We start from the raw sequence: 20,494 nt of genomic DNA, 5'->3' as shown, positions 1-20,494 counted from the left end.
CGGCGGAACGGAAGATGGTAGAACCTTTGTCGTATCGGTAGCATAGGTTTAAGTCATATGCATAGGATGTAGCCCCTTATATTTTCTCTTAGTCTCGGTGGAGGTCAGTTGGTCCAGGCTCTTGTATTTCATTATTTTCCTTTCTTTCTGGAGAATCCTGCAGTATGGCGAGCAAGGCTCTCTGCAGCTGACACAGGCGGGAGGTGGGGCACGTGGAGTATTGGATATATGGCTTCACATCATGGCGGTAGACCATCACCCTGACCTTCTCGGGTAATGTGTCACCCTCGAAGGCCAATATGAAGGCACCGGTGGCAACCTGATTATACCTCGGACCCAGGTGGATGCACCGGACAAAATGAACACCTCGCTGCATTAAATTGGCACACAAGTTGATCATCACACTGCAAAAGCAGTTCCCTCTGAAATATGAAACCCTGGACCGTGTTTAAGTTCTTATGGGGCATGATGGAAACAGAAACATCCCCCAGCTTGTCACAGGCGAGTAGTGCCCTTGACTGGGCAGAGGATGCTGTTTTGATCAAGACTGACCCGATCACATTTTGGACAATCCCTCCACCTCCACAAACTTGTTCTCTAAATGCTCAACAAAAAACTGAGGTTTCAGAAGCACGAAAGATTCCCATCAGCTCTTCAACATACAAGGTACTGGGGCAAATAAGATGCGCTGCCATCCTTAACCTGGCATTCCTCCCATGGTGTGGTCAGGGAGGTGAATGATTTGGGGTCGTATTTCTGTGCACTGAATTGACCCCATAAATGATTAGTGACTGCTGGTGTTTATCCAGCACAAGAGATGATGTACAGAGCTTCGTCGCATGTCACCACCCTGATGCCACCCACTAAGACCAGGGGTCTTCCCCACAGGTGGCACCCAGCAGCAGCAAAGGCCACCTGTCAGGATGGCCATTGCCGGGAGTCCTGACGATCCCGGGGGATGGGCATCTACTCCTTGGCATACGTCAGGAGCAACCAAGCAGGCATCAGCAGAGCGATCCCTTGGGGTCAGGGGGGCTACAACCAACAGGGTACATGGCAGCCCCACCACAACGGACTGGATACCATGCTGGATATCAGGTGCAAACGAGCTAAGAAGTCCATTATAGTCATCAGCGCAGAAAGCGACACGGCACATTGGACAGAGGAAAACACACCCAGGAGGTTGAGCTCGCCCAATACCTGGAGAATGGGCGGAAATGCAGATCCATGGTGACAAAGGACACAAGAGGTCTCAGCACATGGTGGACACGATCCACCATGTTAGGCGCCCTTTCCCAATTGGCTCGCTCTTCGATAAAATTTTGAAAAATGGAGGTCAAACCTAACAAGGGACCACCACATAAAGGCCGAAACGCGTGAGACTCCTTTTAGTCACCTCTTACGACAGGCCAGCAATACCTCGCGCCTATTCTAACCCCTGGACTTGCAGGAGGGGAAACAAAGGTAACAGAGTGAGACAAAGTGTGTGTGTGTGTGTGTGTGTGTGTGTGTGTGTGTGAGCTTTTCCAAGTAATCTGTCCTTTTGTATACACTGATGTTTACTTCAAATATGTGACTAGGTTAGTTTCTGATTTTTACCTCGATGCTCTCATTTCTTTTGGTTTGATGTGTTTTGAAGGCTTCTGTGAATAGAATTATTTTAAACAAGCAGTCACACAATCTAAAAAGCCCTGACATGGTTTCCACATAACAATAAACAAAACTTTTAACTGCCACTGTGCCATTTAGGAGAATTATACAGATTTCAATTCTGTGATAAGTTTAACAAAACATATCTTAGACTGTCATAGAGTCACTAAAGTCTCTGGGCCAGGGCTTTCATTTTGCTCAAATACAGAGGTTTCTGGTCACCTCTAACAACAGTGATGCACAGTGCATATCTGCTTGAATCACCATAAGAGGGGTTGGTTCTCTAACAGTTGTCAGAAGGAAACATATATTATGTCCAAGGCCAGGTAATGTGTTTGATCAATGTAATTTGTATCTCTTGATATGTGGGATGGATGTAGTATACTATTTTTCCCTTGCCCTGCTTCTCTTGTATAGAGCACATACAAGGGTTGGCCAAAATACAGAATTGCCGAAAACACATTACCATGCTTAATATGGTGTAGGAAACCTGATTGCATTCAAAACAGCTTCCAGTCATCTTGGAATGGATAAATACAGGTCCTGTACATTTTTCAAGGGAATCTTATACCATTCTTCCTGGAGAATAGTGGCAAATTCAGGTAATGAAAGTGAATATGGATAGCAATCCTACACCTTCCCTCTACAGTAGATCAAAAAGGTTCAATAACATTGACATCTGGTGATTGTGGTGGTCAGGGGAGATGTGACAATACAACCTCAAGCTCAGAAAACCAGTACTGGATGACGCAAGCTGTATGAACAGTGGCCCTATCTTTACACAGCATCACCACTGAGGAACAAATATTGTATCGTGTGGTGGACCTGATCAGCCAAAATGGTCACATAATCATTGGTGTTAATGCAACCTTACAGAGTACTCATGGGGGCCATGGAATACCATGATATGGTTGCCCAAATCATCACCAAACTGCCACCATCTTTCACTCTTGGATTGCAAACTTGACCTGAAGTTGGCAACAGTGTGAAACAAGACTCGTACAACCAAATGACTTTCTTCCATTGCTCCACAGACCAGGTTTTATGGCTTCAGTGCCACATTTACCTAATATGGTCATTCCCATCACTGTTGAGTAGTTCCGGAATTCCAGTTTGCTCTGGAATTCCCTGTTTATGGAGCTTCCTTCATGTTTTTTAGATGCTGACAGCATTCATGTGTGTGATATTGCAGTGACTTCTGCAGCTGTCCTCCTCACATTTTTCATTACAGTCCTCTTCAATGACCACCCGTCACAATCAGCCAATGCACACTTCCGTCCACATTGTGATTTAGCAGATGATGCTTTTCTGCTTTCCCTGTATGTGGTATAAATCTTCGATATAGAGTCTTCTGAAACACCACATACTTCGGCTTCCTTGGTTACAGAAGCACTCACCATACGAGTGCCTACAAGTTACCCGAATTCGAGAACACTTAGTACCAACATAATGCACTTGCAACTCTTCACTGAATACTGTTCTGACCGTGACTAACACTTGCAATTTACCAAGAACATTGCACAGGTGATGTTCATGGCCAAATACTACAGCACAAACTGCAGGATTACTGGCACCTGCATTTATGTTCAAGAACATGTTTCTTGCAATGTTTCTATATTTTAATCCAACTCCTGTAGATCTGCCACTAACACACCACTTACAGTTACATGAGTGGACATTTGGCAGGAAAATCATATCTATAGAAGAAGCAGTGTCTGAGGGAGGGATGTGTATTCTAATTACATTGAGTTTCACAGGTAAATTACACACTGTACTTTGCCCAAAACATCAACATATGACTGCCAACTCCTGTATCCTATCATTAAGAACTATCTTAATGGCTGAAAAAGCTGTTTACTTTAACTGAATTGCTCCAAATTATCCTACAAGACAAACTGGGACATGAAGGAAGCAAAATAAGTCAGCACCCTGATCTTCAAGTCAACACAACAAGAGAGATTTTTAAGAACAAACCATGTAATCAGGTTCTTGATTGTTCATCTGTATGTTAACTTCAGTTTAGCTTGTATTCAACTGGATCCCTATGAATTTTACTCAGAGTATTCCATTTAATTGGCCACTATTAACATCATTTTGTAGTGCCTCTATGTAATTTTTATTTGTCTGAAGTTGCATAATATGAGTCTCTGTGGGATTACGACTTCCACAATTGGCAGCAAACCAACAACTAAACACTTGTCAGAGCATAATCTAATTAAATATGGTGTACCTCAAGGATCAGCAATGGAAGCACTTCTGTTCTTTTTGATGTTAACAACTTTAGCTTAAATGTGGGTGCTCATAAAATGATCATATTTGCAGTAAACACCACAATTCTTTTAAAAGGGGAAGGCATGATAGAATAACAGCAATCAGTAAACAATGTCACAAAACAACTTAGCAACCAGGCACAGAATAATCAGCTTTTAAAAAGAGTAAAAAAATAATGCACAAAAATTTCACAACACACTGAATAACGATATGTACATCTCATTTCTCCCTACCAATGTTGTGTCAATTGGTACCAGTACAGAAACCAAATTCTTAAGATTATGGCTGCAAAGTGTTGTAAAATGGAATAAGCATATAGACTATCTTAACATAAAATTGAGCAATACCTGCTATATTCTTTGCTTACTACAATCCTGCTGTAGTGAGGAAACAGTAAAGAGTGCAATATCATTCCAACTTACGTTCTCAACTCACATGTGGGGTCACATTTTAGCGAAACTCTAAGGCATCTATCACACTGCAAAAAAGGTCATCAGAATTATGCTTGGTTGCAAATCTAGAGATTCTTGTAAAGCTCTGTCTAAGATCTCTAATACCCCTCCTTTATCATGTATCTACATTATGAAAACCCTTATATTCTCTATAAATGACAATCAAGGATAGCAGATTGGGGAAAAATTGTGATATTCATGATCACCAACCAAACTAAACAAAAACTTACATGTTGTATCATATACAGGGTGTTACAAAAAGGTACGGCCAAACTTTCAGGAAACATTCCTCACACACAAATAAAGAAAAGATGTTATGTGGACATGCGTCCGGAAACGCTTAATTTCCATGTTAGAGCTCATTTTAGTTTCGTCAGTACGTACTGTACTTCCTCGATTCACCGCCAGTTGGCCCAATTGAAGGAAGGTAATGTTGACTTCGGTGCTTGTGTTGACATGCGACTCATTGCTCTACAGTACTAGCATCAAGCACATCAGTACATAGCATCAACAGGTTAGTGTTCATCACGAATGTGGTTTTGCAGTCAGTGCAATGTTTACAAATGCGGAGTTGGCAGAGGCCCATTTGATGTATGGATTAGCATGGGGCAATAGCCATGGCGCGGTATGTTTGTATCGAGACAGATTTCCAGAACGAAGGTATCCCGATGGGAAGACGTTCGAAGCAATTGATCAGCGTCTTAGGGAGCACGGAACATTCCAGTCTATGACCTGCGACTGGGGAAGACCTAGAATGACGAGGACACCTGCAATGGACGAGGCAATTCTTCGTGCAGTCGACGATAACCCTAATGTCAGCGTCAGAGAAGTTGCTGCTGTACAAGGTAACATTGACCACATCACTGTATGGAGAGTGCTCCGGGAGAACCGTTTGTTTCCGTACCATGTACAGTGTGTGCAGGCGCTATCAGCAGCTGATTGGGCTCCACGGGTACACTTCTGCGAATGGTTCATCCAACAATGTGTCAATCCTCATTTCAGTGCAAATGTTCTCTTTACAGATGAGGCTTCATTCCAACGTGATCAAATTGTAAATTTTCACAATCAACATGTGTGGGCTGACGAGAATCCACGCTCAATTGTGCAATCACGTCATCAACACAGATTTTCTGTGAACATTTGGGCAGGCATTGTTGGTGATGTCTTGATTGAGCCCCATGTTCTTCCACCTACGCTCAATGGAGCATGTTATCATGATTTCATATGGGATACTCTACCTGTGCTGCTAGAACATGTGCCTTTACAAGTACGACACAACATGTGGTTCATGCATGATGGAGCTCCTGCACATTTCAGTCGAAGTGTTCATACACTTCTCAACAACAGATTCCGTGACTGATGGATTGGTAGAGGCGGACCAAGTCCGTGGCCTCCACGCTCTCCTGACCTCAACCCTCTTGACTTTCATTTATGGGGGCATTTGAAAGCTCTTGTCTATGCAACCCCAGTACCAAATGTAGAGACTCTTCGTGCTCGTATTGTGGACGGCTGTGATACAATATGCCATTCTCCAGGGCTGCATCAGCGCATCAGGGATTCCATGCGACGGAGGAAGGATGCATGCATCCTCGCTAATGGAGAACATTTTGAACATTTCCTGTAACAAAGTGTTTGAAGTCACGCTGGTACGTTCTGTTGCTGTGTGTTTCCATTCCATGATTAATGTGATTTGAAGAGAAGTAATAAAATGAGCTCTAACATGGAAAGTAAGCGTTTCCGGACACATGTCCACATAACATATTTTCTTTCTTTGTGTATGAGGAATGTTTCCTGAAAGTTTGACCGTGCCTTTTTGTAACACCCTGTATACAGGGAGAGTCATAAATGAGGAAAAATATGTTGTGCAAATTGTCACACACTGAGCTACAAACATAAATTCGTTTTCCACATGTTCCTATGTCAATAAATGATGGTGCAATTGAATGGTAAAAACCTGGAAATATGAAGTGAACTTTTGGGTGTTACTGTGTGCCGACATTGGCCAAGGGGATAGATCGGCAACAGGGCATAACATGCGCGTGTCGTAGGTAGTCTATCCGCTCACGAGAAGGCGAGACATGCAGTTTCAAGCGACGGTCTGCGTGACAACGCGAGCAATGACAGCATCCACATCTATCTCATACCGGTTATGCTAGCCGGGTATTATGTATTGTGGCTAGTTGGCATAGGGAAAGGAACACGAGGAGGGGCTGCACTACTGTACATGTATGTTTTATAATTTGGTTTTTGTGTCCTGGACTTAGTTTTAGGAAACAAGTACAGAGATGCAGAATACAAAATACAACTATACAGGTATGTAGCAGTTAATACAAACAAACACAATACAGCTGTAAAAATCAAAACTAACATAAAAATACATGACCAGATGCTGCAGTGGTGGTTTATAATTACTGTTCGAAATGATGGCCACGATGTGTGTGGCAAAATTGAACTCTTCGCATGAAGGATTGCTGAACATGATCCAACATGTCTGTACTCTTTGCGTAATATCACAGGCATGTTGTATTCTGCGTTGAAGGGTGTTGACATCAACAACCTCTTCTTCATAAATCACAGATTTCAGATGGTCCCACAAAAAGAAATCCATGGGATTCAGATCTGGCGATCTTGCGGGCCATGCTACAGGGCCTCCATGACCGATCCATTTCGAAGGGAAGGCATTGTTCAGGTGTCATCACACTGTGCCGCTGAAGTGAGTGGGGGCACCATCAGGCATGTACCACAGGTTCATACCAGAGGCCAAACTAACGTCTTCCAACATTTCCGGTAATGTAGCATCCAGGAAATGAAAGTGCCGCTCTCCTGTAAGCCTTTGTGGTAGCACATGTGGCCCTATGAGATGGTGATCAATAATACCACACCAGATTTTGGCACCACATCGTTGTTGGTACCCTCACATCACTGTGCTGTGGGGGTTTTCTTCTGCCCACTCGTGCCAATTATGCAAATTCACTATACCTCCTTTGTGAAATACGAGGGCTGTTTGAAAAGTCCGTGCAAAATAAAAATTACTTGTATGTTTGGGGTAAACCTTTTTTTATTTTTTGACATAGTCTCCTTTTAGACTTATACACTTTGTCCAGTGCTGTTCTAATTTGTTGATCCCTTCCGAATAATAGGAATTGTCCAAGTCTGCAAAATAGCTATTAGTTGCTGCAATCACCTCCTCGTTTGAATAAAATATTTGTCCCACCAGCCATTTCTTCAAACTGGGGAACAAATAGTAGTAAGAGGGAGCCAAGTCTGGAGAATAGGGGGATGTGAAACGAGTTGGAATCCTATTTCCATTAATTTTGTGACCACAACCGCTGAGGTGTGTGCTGGTGCATTGTTGTGATGGAAAAGGGCTTTTTTGTGGTACAATCACCGGCCCTTTTCTTGTAGCTCGGTTTTCAAACGGTCCAATAGTAATGAATAATATGCACCTGTAATAGTTTTACCCTTTTCCGGATATTTGATGAGGATTATACCTTGAGAATTCCAAAAGAGAGTCGCCAAAACCTGTTCGGTCGAAGGAATGGTCTTTGCCTTTTTTGCTGCAGATTCTCTCTTGGTAACCGATTGTTTAAATTGTTCTTTGGTCTCAGGAGTATAGAAATGTATCCATGTTTCATCCACAGTGACAAAATGATGCTTAAAGTCCTGTGGTTTCTTCCTGAACAGCTGCAAGGCATCGTTGCAACACTTTACATGATTCCATTTTTGGTCAAGTGTGAGCAATCTCGGAACCAATCTTGCGAATAGCTTTCTCATGTCCAAATGTTTGTGCAAAATATTATGTACCCATTCATTCAAGATGCCCACAGCACTACCAATCTCATGCATCTTAACTCTTCGGTCACCCATCACCATATAATGGATTTTTATCAATGATTTCTGGGGTCGTAACCTCCACAGGGCTTCCAGAATGTTCAGCATCACTTGTGCCCATATGGCCACTCCGAAAATTTTGAAACCACTTATAAACTGTTCTAATCAAAGGTGCAGAGTCACTGTAATGTTCATCAAGCTTCTTTTTAGTTTCCTGAGGAGTTTTGCCTTTCATGAAGTAATGTTTAATCACCACACAAAATTCTTTTACATCCATTTTTTGACAATTACTCGACTTCCTTGTTTCACACGAATGCCAAACACAAAGAAATAGACCAATATGGCTGAAACTTGGTGTGCATTCTATCCAAAGATGCTACTAACTAAACATGACCTCAATATGTGCCGGTGGTGCCATCTCTTGGACTTTGCATGGACTTTTCAAACGCCCCTCGTAGGCTTCGTCGGTGAACAATATTGTTCATGAAAAATGCTGGTCATGGATCTGACGCCATAGGATAAAGTTGCAGAAGTCCTCCTTTGGTAGTCTTCCGGCAATAATGCCTGTACCTATGCATGCGAAAGGGATTGTAACGGGTTCTATGGAGTACTTGCATAACAGTAGATTGTGACATTCCGACCGCAGTGACGAGAGACCTGGTACTTATTGTTCTGTCCTCCGCGACAGTTTGTAACACTTTTTGTTCGTCATCAGCACTGTATGCCGATGGTCAGCCATGACCACTAAATCCTGGAGGTGCTACACATGCACCATACTCCCTCAAGTGCTTGTCCACAGAGTAAAATGTTTTTGCGGATGGAAGGCACCGGCTAGGAAACCTCTAGTGATACAGTTGCCTTGCAATGTCAGCTCTCCCATCAGCAAGCCTGTAGGTGAGGTGGATGTCAGCGTATTCCTCGTTTGTGAAACTTGCCACGGTATTGTAGTAACACTGCGACGCAGCCATTAGCAGCTGTCGACACGGTGAGTGTTGGGCGCAGTGAGCAGTGCAGAGGTGTTGTAAACACGTCATGCACGCCGCAGTCTTACTTCTGCCGCTGACCACTCTTTCCACTTACAGGACACACGTTCCCTAAAATGGGATTGCACGCCCCATTACCGCCGGCAACATGTGATTCACAAGTTCCGATATATATTCACATGCATTACGCAGAGATTTTTTTCTTTCTCGTATCTTTCAAATGCTGGCAGATACACATCAGCTCATTGGCGTGTCATGTGTTGTATCTATGGGTGAATGACGTGTCGTGATTATCGTGAGGCTTGTCAGTATCCTGTTCAATGGTTAACAGGTGTTTTTGTTATAAGTACACAGTTCACCGAGGAGAACGAAACTAACAGTGGTGCGTCACGTGTTACGCATAGCAGCATGCGGTCCTCAACATATTTTTCCTCGTTTATGACTCATCCTGTGTAAAAGTAGGGATAATCGAGGGGCTCAACAGAAGGATTTAGATTACAATGCTGACCTTAGTAATAAAAAGGTATTACAAAGCTAAGCTCATACATGCAAACAAGCAGCAAGTGAAAGGCACATAGAAGTTGCTCCAAACACGTGTAAGGCAGCTTGAGAAGTTATTATACAAAACAATTGTTCCACACAGGTATGGCAAACTCTGCTAGGTCCAGAAGAATTGAATGACTACTTTGTCACATCAGTCAGAGAATTTGGAAACAAAATTAAGGCCACAAACACATTTGCAAGGGATCTTTCTTGAAGGGCCTTTGTTTCATTGGGATAGAATCATGCCCAATGACACCTGTAAAACTGTTACCAAATTATCTACTTCCGCAAGTATGGACTGCTACTTAATGTCTGATTATGTTGTTAAATGAAGAGTTCACATTACAAGTAAGCGACTGAGTTTGATTTTTAATGAATGTTTAGAGTATTGGGTTTTTCCGAATCCACTCAAAATCTCAAAAGTTATCTCAAAAGTTATCCCTAAAATTCAAAAATGGTGATAAACAACTACCCCAGATCTACCAACCACTTTCTATTGCACCAATACTCTCAAAAATATTTGAATCGCTCGTTTGCATTCAACTAAGCAATTATTTTGAAAAGCATGACCTCCTTTACTACAATCTATTTGCAGCTGTTCTGCAAATTGTCACTCAGACATTAATAGCTTACTTGTATTATGTGATCAAGTAAAGCATGTCACTGCATTCATTTTTAACATATTTATAACAAAATTGGAGTATTACGGTGTAGAAAAACCTATATTAGTACTAATTTCTTCCTACCTGAACAACAGAAGACAGTTTGTCTCAATTAGCAATAGACACACCCCCTTAGTAGAAACTGGTACAGGTGCTCCACAGGTCTCTATCCTTGGCCCCTTCTTTTTCATTGTGGCTGTCACTGACGTGCTTCACTGTGTATAACAATCTGCTATGCTGATGATACAACCTCACTTACTTCACATCACGGCTTCCCAATTCTTGATAAGATTACGCACGGAATTCTTGACTCTGCTTTCAATTGGCCTGCAGCTAGTTAACTTTTTTGTAATCCAGATAAAACCCAAAAGATTATGTTAGCACTGTCTACAAATGTAGATAATAAATGTGTCAAACTCTTACAAACTCAGTTGGGAAAAGTGTATCACCCAAGTGTGTAAAAAGTCTCATAAGCATCCCACCTAATGTGGAAACTAAGTTATGGTCAGCAACAATTATCTCTGTATGACATATTTCACACCCTTTCAGTCACATATATCATATAACCTACTCATATGGGGACATTCTCTTCATACCAGTAACATTTTAAAAGCCCAAACAAATATTGATATGTAATCTACAAGGCTGGTCCTAAATAGCACTGTCACCCTCTTTTCACCAGGCTTAGGGTACTCTTCTTCTTCTTTTTCTTGTGCCTTTGCGCAATATTTTCACAGGGTCGGCATGGTTAAGGTCGGATTTGGCATGGTTAATTTAAGGGGTGGCCATATGGCCTTCCTGCCGCCAGTGGCTTAGGATACTATCAGTGGTAAATCTGTATATCTATGAGTCTGCACTCTTTCTTGAAACGACATTAAAGAATGTGTCATCAGAGAAACAATTATGAATATAACACTAGAAATGAGGCAAATATTAACACTCCAAGACACATGCTAGCAATAACATGAAATTTGCATAAAGTTTCCTCTCACTGCTCAATCCTTGTTATTTTTAAAAAAATTAAAATTAAAATTTTATGACTGTCTACCTAAAGTCCATGCTGCCATATGAAAGCATTTTATGATACAGCCCATGCTAACATTTATATAAAATTATAACTGTATATAAGAAACTTAATTTGTACATATATGAACACTAATTTTAATACTTCGATCACAACTATAAGTTGCTATCACTAAGAAAGCCTATTCTACTGCATGTAGTCAATGACAAATAAAGAATCTGAATCTGAGAGTGGTATAACATTTACCAAATTAACTAAGTCCAAGTCAGTTTCAATAACGGAAACCACAATAGAGTATTTTAGACACACGCAAGGTGCAATGATTAAGTTGTATGAACTATGTATTCAATTTCTATTTTATATTTATGTAACTTTGAGCCAGATCCACAATATCACTACACAAATTAGTAACGGATAAAAACATTCTGGCATTATTGTCAAGGTACTCAGCCTTAATGTCTTTATACACTAGGTCAACAATTTACATGCAGATATTGAAGTAACATTAGAAGCAAACTGCCTACTGTAATTTGGAAGTAATGTGCTTATTAGTCAAAAACACTGTTATAAAAAGTAATGTAGTATAATTTCTCACAAAGCTCATAAAATATTCTGAAATATAAGTGCGGCACGAGATGATGTGTAACACACTGTAACTTATGTCTTGGGCAACTTTCATAAATCTTTACAATTTTAATAGCAATTTTGTCAAAACTATCTTTCCAATAATGTAAAATCATTTGTCAGTTATTGTAATATTCCTTACAACTGTGTGACAGTTAACACATAAGTCAGTTGTTATGAGTTGGTTGTGTGCTCAGTTCTAGAACAGTTTTTGTTGAGAGCAGTCACAGAAAAAGAGTTCAGGCTACAAAAATGTTAACTGCAGCAATGAGGGATTAAAATCAAAGTTCAGTCATCTGATTACAGAGTAGTTAGAATATGACCCAAATCAACACAGTCCTGTGCCAAAGCAATACTTTTCACATGAGAGTTAAATTATACAACCAACTTCCTGAAAACATAAATGCAAACACAGAGGTCAAAATCATTGAAAAATCTTTAAAGTCATATTTACAACATAGCTGCTTTTACTCCAATGAAGAATATTTAAATGTATGAATTGTACTATATACGTATTTATATCTAAAAACAAAGATGATGTGACTTACCAAACGAAAGCGCTGGCAGGTTGATAGACACACAAACAAACACAAACATACATACAAAATTCAAGCGTTCGTAACCAACGGTTGCTACATCAGGAAAGAGGGAAGGAGAGGGAAAGACGAAAGGATGTGGGTTTTAAGGGAGAGGGTAAGGAGTCATTCCAATCCCGGGAGTGGAAAGACTTACCTTAGGGGGGAAAAAAGGACAGGTGTCTGTGTATGTGCGGATGGATATGTGTGTGTATGCAAGGGGGAATAAATACAATTTGACATGCTATTTTCTGCTATCCCATTATTGCTGTAATGTTTAAGGGTTCCAGGTAGTCCCTCAATAATAAACAGTTTTACTCAACTGGGAATGCAATTTTTTTTACACACATTCACTCACCAAATTTTACAAGTATTAAATAACAAAATAGCACCAACAGCTATTTTCTGTGACCTATCTAAAGCATTTGACTGGGTACTGCGCAGTATTCTCATAGATAAATTGATATTTCATGCAACTGATGGAGTAGCCAATCCATGGATGGTGTCATATCTAACCAAAAGAAAGCAGAAAGTTGTACTTTGTAATTCAACCAACGTAATCAGGGAACAGCCTCCTGACTAGTGATAAATCATATATGGGGTTCCCTAAGGTTCAATCTTAAGTCTGCTATTGTTCCTCGCACACATAAACGATCTTCCGTCTAATATACAAGAAACAGAATCATTTCTTATTGCATATGACACTAGTATTGTAATCAATCCAAGCATACATAGAGTAACTGAAGAAATGATATCCACTGTTCTTAAAAGCATCATCAACTGGTTCTCTGCAAGTGGTCTCTCAGTTTAAAATAGACAACAGCATATTCAGTTCTATACGTTTAGAGGTGCTGCACTGATGATTAGTGTCAAGAAATAATAAATAAATTTTTCCGTATCCATACTGATGAGAGTTTAAACTGGAAAAAACACTTAGTTCAGCTCCATTTGCACTTGCAATCATTGCAAATCTTGGAAAGACAAACCAGTAAGCTGATGTATTTTGCAAATTTTCATTCAATAATATCTTATAGAATAATGTTCTAGGTTAACCCATCTTTAACAAAGTCTTCATTTCTCTACAAGGTGCTGTAAGAATAACATGTGGCACTCACCTACAGTTTTGCAGACATCTGTTTAAGAGGTCAGATATTTTGACTACTGCTTCACAGTATAGTTATTGTTTCATTACAGTTCAAAACAAACAATAAATTATATAATTCCAATACCAGGAGAAAAAAAACATTTATTAATCCACATAAGGTTGCCTTCAGCAAAAAAGGGGTGCACAATTCTGCACCCAAAATTTTGATCATTTACTCAATGACATATTATGTCTGACATACAGTGAAGTAAAATTTGAAAACAAACTGAAAATTTGTCTCCTGGTCTACTACTCATATGCTGTAGAAGAATTCCTGTTACTGTAATGTGTAAAGGTAGCAGGCAAGAATTACTAACTCAAATCTGTATATTTTAAAAAAGCAGCATTCAGCTATACTTCCACATTAATTTGTTATCTGAATCTAAAATGACCCTGTTCCACTTCATCATCATTTATCATGTAAATGATCTATGGAGCATGAAACAAACTGTCTCCAAATATTTCCGAGAAAATACAAATGTGAAAGGGGTCTGACAATAGGGGTTACTTGTCTACATCTGCTTCTTATAGGTGTCACTGATCGATTACAACAATAGATAGACCAAGAGTTGTCCTAATATGAAGCAGAATTTTAATACTCTGCTTGGAACATAAGCTTAGTTCATTTCACCAACATAATTACTAGAATCTCAACAGTATTTCAGCTTTTTAAACCAACGTCAGTGGTGTAAATACTGTCTACCAAAACAAATGCATTCTATTCAGAACTGTACTAAAAGGCTCACTGTGGTATGACATTGTGGAGAAGTAGGCATAAAGACTAAAATTGATTGCTAATGATATCAAAGTGTTATTTGTGCCACGGCTGATTTCTGGAAGGTTTATTTCTTTTGTCTCAGTGTTTTTATTTTATCGGGGAGTTTCTGAAGTCCCCCCCCCCCCCCCAAAATCTCTACCACTATGAACATGAATATCTACATTTCTTTCTGTTCAAACTTAAATTGCATTCAAATAAAAGATCCAAGTCCCACTGCAATACATGAAAACTGGTAACAAAAACTTGTTATAAATTTTAGTTTATACATACTTTTCTGACATGCTTTCACAAATATAATACACTCCATCTTAATTTTTGATGTCTAAGGTGCTGAAAATTCCTAGGACTGCTGAGCCCCACCCCCTCTCGAACTACTCAGACACACACCACAGGTTGATCAACACCATGTGGGCTGGTTGTGGGTCTAAACAGCAGGCTCATCAGACCCTTGGTTAACATGAAGTTCATCTGGAGTTAGTGACATCTGCCAGAAATTTAACTGAATTATGAAAGTATGTAGCAGTGCTAAAATCAAGGTATTGAATGCAAAATTGATGCCAGGACTGAAAAATAATTTAGGGAGAAGCAAAATGTTATGGGTCGAGCTATTCCATCAGTCAGAGAAAACAATAAGCCTACCAGGGCTTCTGTGGCAGGAGAAACCTCATCAACATCCAATTCCTGTCAATCTAGTTATGAGAAAGGCAGTTAGAGAGTACAGAATATCTTATGCCAGAGGAAGTGACGAGGTTAAAAACTGTAATTGGCATTAGTCTGACAGAAAATAACAACATAAAGTCAGAGAAATAATCAGGACGTCAGGTATGTGGATGGGGCCAGGGGAGTGTTTTCCTGTGGTTCTGCATATGTTGGAGGCCATCCTTCCCACAGCCATCTCACCCACAAAACACAACAGTCACAGTGCTAAAAAGAGAAAGAACACTATCCATCGGAGATTTACCCCTACAAATGAAAATAGGTAAGGCAGAAAACCCAACACCTTAGATCCATCATGGACAGGAGACATTGGCTGGTTAAGTAATTGTCAATATCAATGAGATTCTCCGAAAGCCGTATTACTAAGATGTTATTTTATTTTGGAAGCTACCAGTTTCAGCATTTCACTATGCCGTCTTCAGGCCCCATACGCATCTCTCCAAATAAACAATAATGTCATATAGTGTCACAAATCCCTGGATGTCATGAATTCAAACGTTTCACAGGTCCTTCATTTGAAGACTTGATAGCAAGTCTTTTTAGCAATGGTTGCGGGACTCAGCTGTTCAACAGAGGATGTCAAATTAAACACCTTTCAGTTGTCATCCTTATTTGACTGGGCAACCAGTTTCAGCATTTCACTATGCCATTTCAGGCCTCTGACCGATGTGTAGGAATATTCTACCTCAATTGTGATCAAAATAGGGGCCAGCAACACTGGTAGTAGTAGATATTTGTTACAGTGACCACTTCAACCCTCACCTGCTGACTTTGAGGCAGGTGATGGTTGAAGTGGTCACTGTAACAAATATCTACTACTACCAGTGTTGCTGGTCCCTGTTTTTAATCACAAGCAAGGTAGATTATTCCTACATGTCGCTCAGCTCAGGGGCCTGAAGATGGCATAGTGAAATGCTGAAACTGGTTTCCCAATAACCCAATAAAATAAAGCTGACAATAGATGGTTGAAAGGTGTTTAATTTGACATCATCCAGAAATTAGTTGAGCTATATAACATTATCGTTTATTTGGAGAGATGCATATGGGGCCTGAAGATGGCATAGCGAAATGCTGAAATTGGTACGCTCCAAAATAAAATAAAGTAACATCTTAGTAAGATTGCAGTTGGAGGATTTCATTGATACTGACAGTTACATCTAAAAGCAGTTAAAATAGTGACAAAGAGACAAGATCAAGACAGCTGGCAAAGGACGTACGAGTACGTAAAACTTTATATCTGGTAATGATAAGTACTTTCACAGAGAAAATGGAGGTTAGCACACTTTCTGGGTTGTTGAGGGTGGTCATTTCGTTTCCGCAATTGACAGTGTAGTGTGTATGCCAGGAAGGCATATGCCTGAAGCACTGGCATTTAAAACACCACATTGTGGGTGGGAAACATGGGTTCACAACACAGATGATTTCAACCTTTTCTGGAAGTGAAATAAAGAACGGATGAAACTGCTAATCTCTACATTGTTTTCCAACAGGCCTTGTTGCATATAACCTACGATGTAGATCTCTCTGCTCTATAAATGTTCGAGTACTTATTATTATTATTTTTAGTGAAAGGCCCCAGAGAAAAATTAATCCATGTACCATGTTGAGGATCTTATAGCGTGTGATGGTAAAAGGTGCATCACCAAGTTGTTGATGAGAAGCACCTAGGACTGGGTACGATATGCCGAATTAATTAAGATGGAACTGCCTCATAATTTTAAGGAAAGAGAGTTTGTCAAGTACATTTTGAGTATTTTCCACACAAAAAAATCACTTAAGAGAGAACCCTTCATCTGTTTGGGCACAAAGACCAATTACGGCAATGACTGTGTGCAAGTCACTTGATTTTGTTTTTCTCCCATGGCACAGCCAAGAATGGAAAATTCCTCGAGTCATAAAAACTGGCGATGAACTGCGGTCGGTCTGACAACAATGCAAGGATCTTGCACACACTAGCTGATAACTTTGGTTGTTTCATAACACCAAATATCTGCCATGATGCCGCTTACTCCAAATGAGATCTCTTCCCACCCAGTCAGAGCAAAGGCCACCTGGCATGATGGTCACTGCATAGAGGGTCGGTGCTTCCATATGGACAAACACCTGCTCTTTGGCATGTGAGGGGAGATGACAGCTTGGGCATTAATAGTGTAATTCTTGCTTGTACAGGAGGGCTGCAACCGTTTGAGCGTCTGATGACGATCCCCCCTCCCTCCATACCATACTGCGTACTGAGCAAGTTTCCCCATACAGCCTACACAATCTGTAAAACAATTTTGAAGAGGTGGAGGTCAAACTGAATTACATGGTGTAATGTGAGGGAACGATGAGAGATAAGCCAGAATTGATCTCCTATAAGCAAGCAGAGAATTGGACCTAGAGATTAAGTCGGAACAAAGATATAGTCAGAGTAAAATGGTAGCACAGAAAAGGAAGAAGTACTACAATGGCTTGAGGCTTGTACGCTCAAAAAACCTGAGAGGTTTGTGGGGGAGTAATGACTTATTCCCCAGGAACAGCTTGCATAGATTTAGTCCAGACAAACTCAAAATCTTAGAGAGAGAAGAAAAGGAAGGAGTTAAGATTAGTGTTTTAATTGCCATTGACAATCAGGTCATTAGGGACAGAGCACAGGCTAGGTTTGGATAAGGAAATTAGCCATACTGTTTCCAAAGGCAACTGTCATTAGCGATTTAATGAAACCATGGACAACCTGAGCCTTGATGGAAATTCAATTGCAGTCTACCTGAATTTGAATTGGTGTCTGATCAGTGTGCCATCTTGCTTACTGTTTGGTCACAGGTTTGTTTAGTAAGTGTGAGAGAATTGCAGAGATACTCATGATACTTTAATGCTAAAGGCTACAACAGATATATTTTATCACACAGAGGTTCACTGCTAAAATTCTAAGAGCATACACTCATGAAGTATCAAGCAACATTTTAATTCCTCCAATACACACCTCACAGAATGATCATAATGAGGAAACTGGAAAAAAGACATTCTGACTCGTCATTTCCACAGACAGTTCATGTATATGATAGGAAAATAGAGGTAATGGTGGTGGTAGGGGTGGGTGGGGTTAGTATGGGGGAAGGGAAGGAGGGAGGGAGGGGCAGGGAGAGTGAGCAGCAACAGAAGTACCCAGTATTAGTGGAACTAGTTACCTATACCACTTATCTATGTCAGCATTCAGAGTTAAACAAAGGATTACAAAAATACCAGTCTCACCATCAGATCTGACCTGGGCCAGTGACAAGCACACCATACACTTATCTAACTTGAAAATATGTACTACATCAACTAGTGCTGCAAATTAACAAGTAAGGCTTTAGCTTTATTTAACAAACTCATTCATAATGGTATCTCAGTAATTAAAGTATTTATGGTTGCTCAGAGTATGTGCTGATAATAATGCAGATACAAACCTAACTCTTTCATTATCCCCACAACATAATGGTTCTTTGGGTGTATTACAGATCCTCCAGTTTCATACTCAAAACCATCAACATTTACAGTTGCCAATCTGCCTCCAATAGCTCCTTGTTCATAAACGTCTATTTTAATTCCTTTTGGTCCAAAGAGTTTTCTTAAGAAATACGCTGCTCCTGTTCCACCAATACCTCCACCAATAACTCCTGCAAGTGAGTGATGTGCTTTAGTTCATATTCTTTAATCATCAGACTGACAACAGATTAATAGTGACAAAGAAGGGCAAGTTTTCGAAAAATTTTTGATTTGTTTTGGCAGGACACTATATCCTGTACCTTGTTATGAAGCATAAATTTTTAAGCGCTTTAAAACTAAGTGACAGTTGACCCCTCCCCTCCAAATTAATCTAATAACAGACTGAAACCCAAATAATTCATATCTGTAAATTAACATGGATTATTGTAATTCAAGTACAAACAATGTGTACCAAACAACTAAACAATTCAAACTTTTAGAAATTGAATATGGTTTGTGGATGTGCGTACTGCTGAGTGAAAATAAATGACCAGAGGCTGGTGAATTTATTGTTTCTTGCATGATGCAAAATTATGGAGAAAATTCTTACAAAAGGGACAAAAGCAAAAGGCTTGGACTGTCTGTAGTATCTGGTAAAACGGTGTTTCATGCATTTCGTATCAAGCTGTAACACATACAAAGCAACGGCAGTTCACCAGTTACGTGGAACAGAAATTATACGAAAATCCACAGGTGGTAAATGTATTTTTCTATTTTTTTAACACACAGTGCACTTGTCGTCACGTTTCTAAACTTTGACACCGACTAATAGAGTATATTCTCTTGTCCTCTACGGCCTGAGTGTCCAACGAATGACGGCGCGGGTTAGGAACTTATTTCTCATTTCTCTACCATTCGGCTCCCACAATTTTACTTTTAGGGGTGCCCGTATCTGCAGAACGCCTTACTAACATATCTCTTAAACCACTGTGGATACTACAGAAGAAAGTTTACGAAGGCTGAATGAGATTCGGTTGCAGTTGTAAACTTCAGCTGTCATTATCTATTCGTTTTACCGGCATACTAGCATACAGTACATAGTTTCAAATTGCACCTTACAGAAAATCGGCATTCGATTCCCTGAACCGTACCTATTCTCGGTACTGCAGCATTAACTCCCAGTTGCAAGCAAAAGCTCAGCAGAAATATACGAAACACCTGCTTCCCTCTCATTATTAACAGCTACACCTGACCTATCTCCAAACTTCACACAGTGCCTTCTGCGTTCTGCCTGGTATAGGTAAACGCAATTGACTTGACGGAGGTCACTAACGGCAATCGACCCATCGAAGTAGATGAAGTTGGGGCAGCAGGAGGCAAACACGGGCATAAGCGGCCCGCGTGCTTTCTCCTTTGCCCCGCGATTGTTTTATCATTCGGAATTATTTTAATTTAGTGACAAAACTGAAATACGAGTAACAACTACACAACTACAACTGAAGAAACACCGATCGTGACGTCAATTACCACCAGTGCGCCACAAGTGTCGGCCGATCCAGCGAAACAAGTTATTCTGCGTCTAAGGTGCTACACGCAACAACAATTGTGTTTTCAATTTCGGAAAGTACGAGGGTTTTTTTATTTAACGCACTCGAGTTCACAAAGCTAAATAGCGCGTGTGCAACACAATAATAATTTCGGTGTTGTAGCACTTACAATCTGGAATCAAGTGTATTGTGATAGGCGGTGCAAATGACGTTTACTGCAACTAAAGCAGTCCTGCAATGAGGGTT

General features: G+C 40.3%; 1 protein-coding gene across 1 annotated transcript in view; it reads right to left on the bottom strand.

The window, feature by feature from the left end:
- The window catches only part of LOC124600092 (prenylcysteine oxidase-like), a 78,689-nt gene extending 58,667 nt beyond the window's left edge, over window positions 1–20,022 (bottom strand). The window contains exons 1-2 of the mRNA XM_047136132.1: window positions 19,853–20,022; window positions 18,683–18,892 (exon numbers count right to left, since the gene is read on the bottom strand). Coding sequence (XP_046992088.1) covers window positions 18,683–18,892; window positions 19,853–19,934 — 292 coding nt within the window. The 5' untranslated portion in view covers window positions 19,935–20,022. The remainder of the gene's footprint in view (window positions 1–18,682; window positions 18,893–19,852) is intronic.
- Window positions 20,023–20,494: the final 472 nt, after the last annotated feature.

The sequence above is a fragment of the Schistocerca americana genome, chromosome 1 (genome assembly GCF_021461395.2).
Source record: "Schistocerca americana isolate TAMUIC-IGC-003095 chromosome 1, iqSchAmer2.1, whole genome shotgun sequence".
Classification (NCBI taxonomy): domain Eukaryota; kingdom Metazoa; phylum Arthropoda; class Insecta; order Orthoptera; family Acrididae; genus Schistocerca; species Schistocerca americana.
This window is presented reverse-complemented; position numbering and strand designations above follow the sequence as displayed.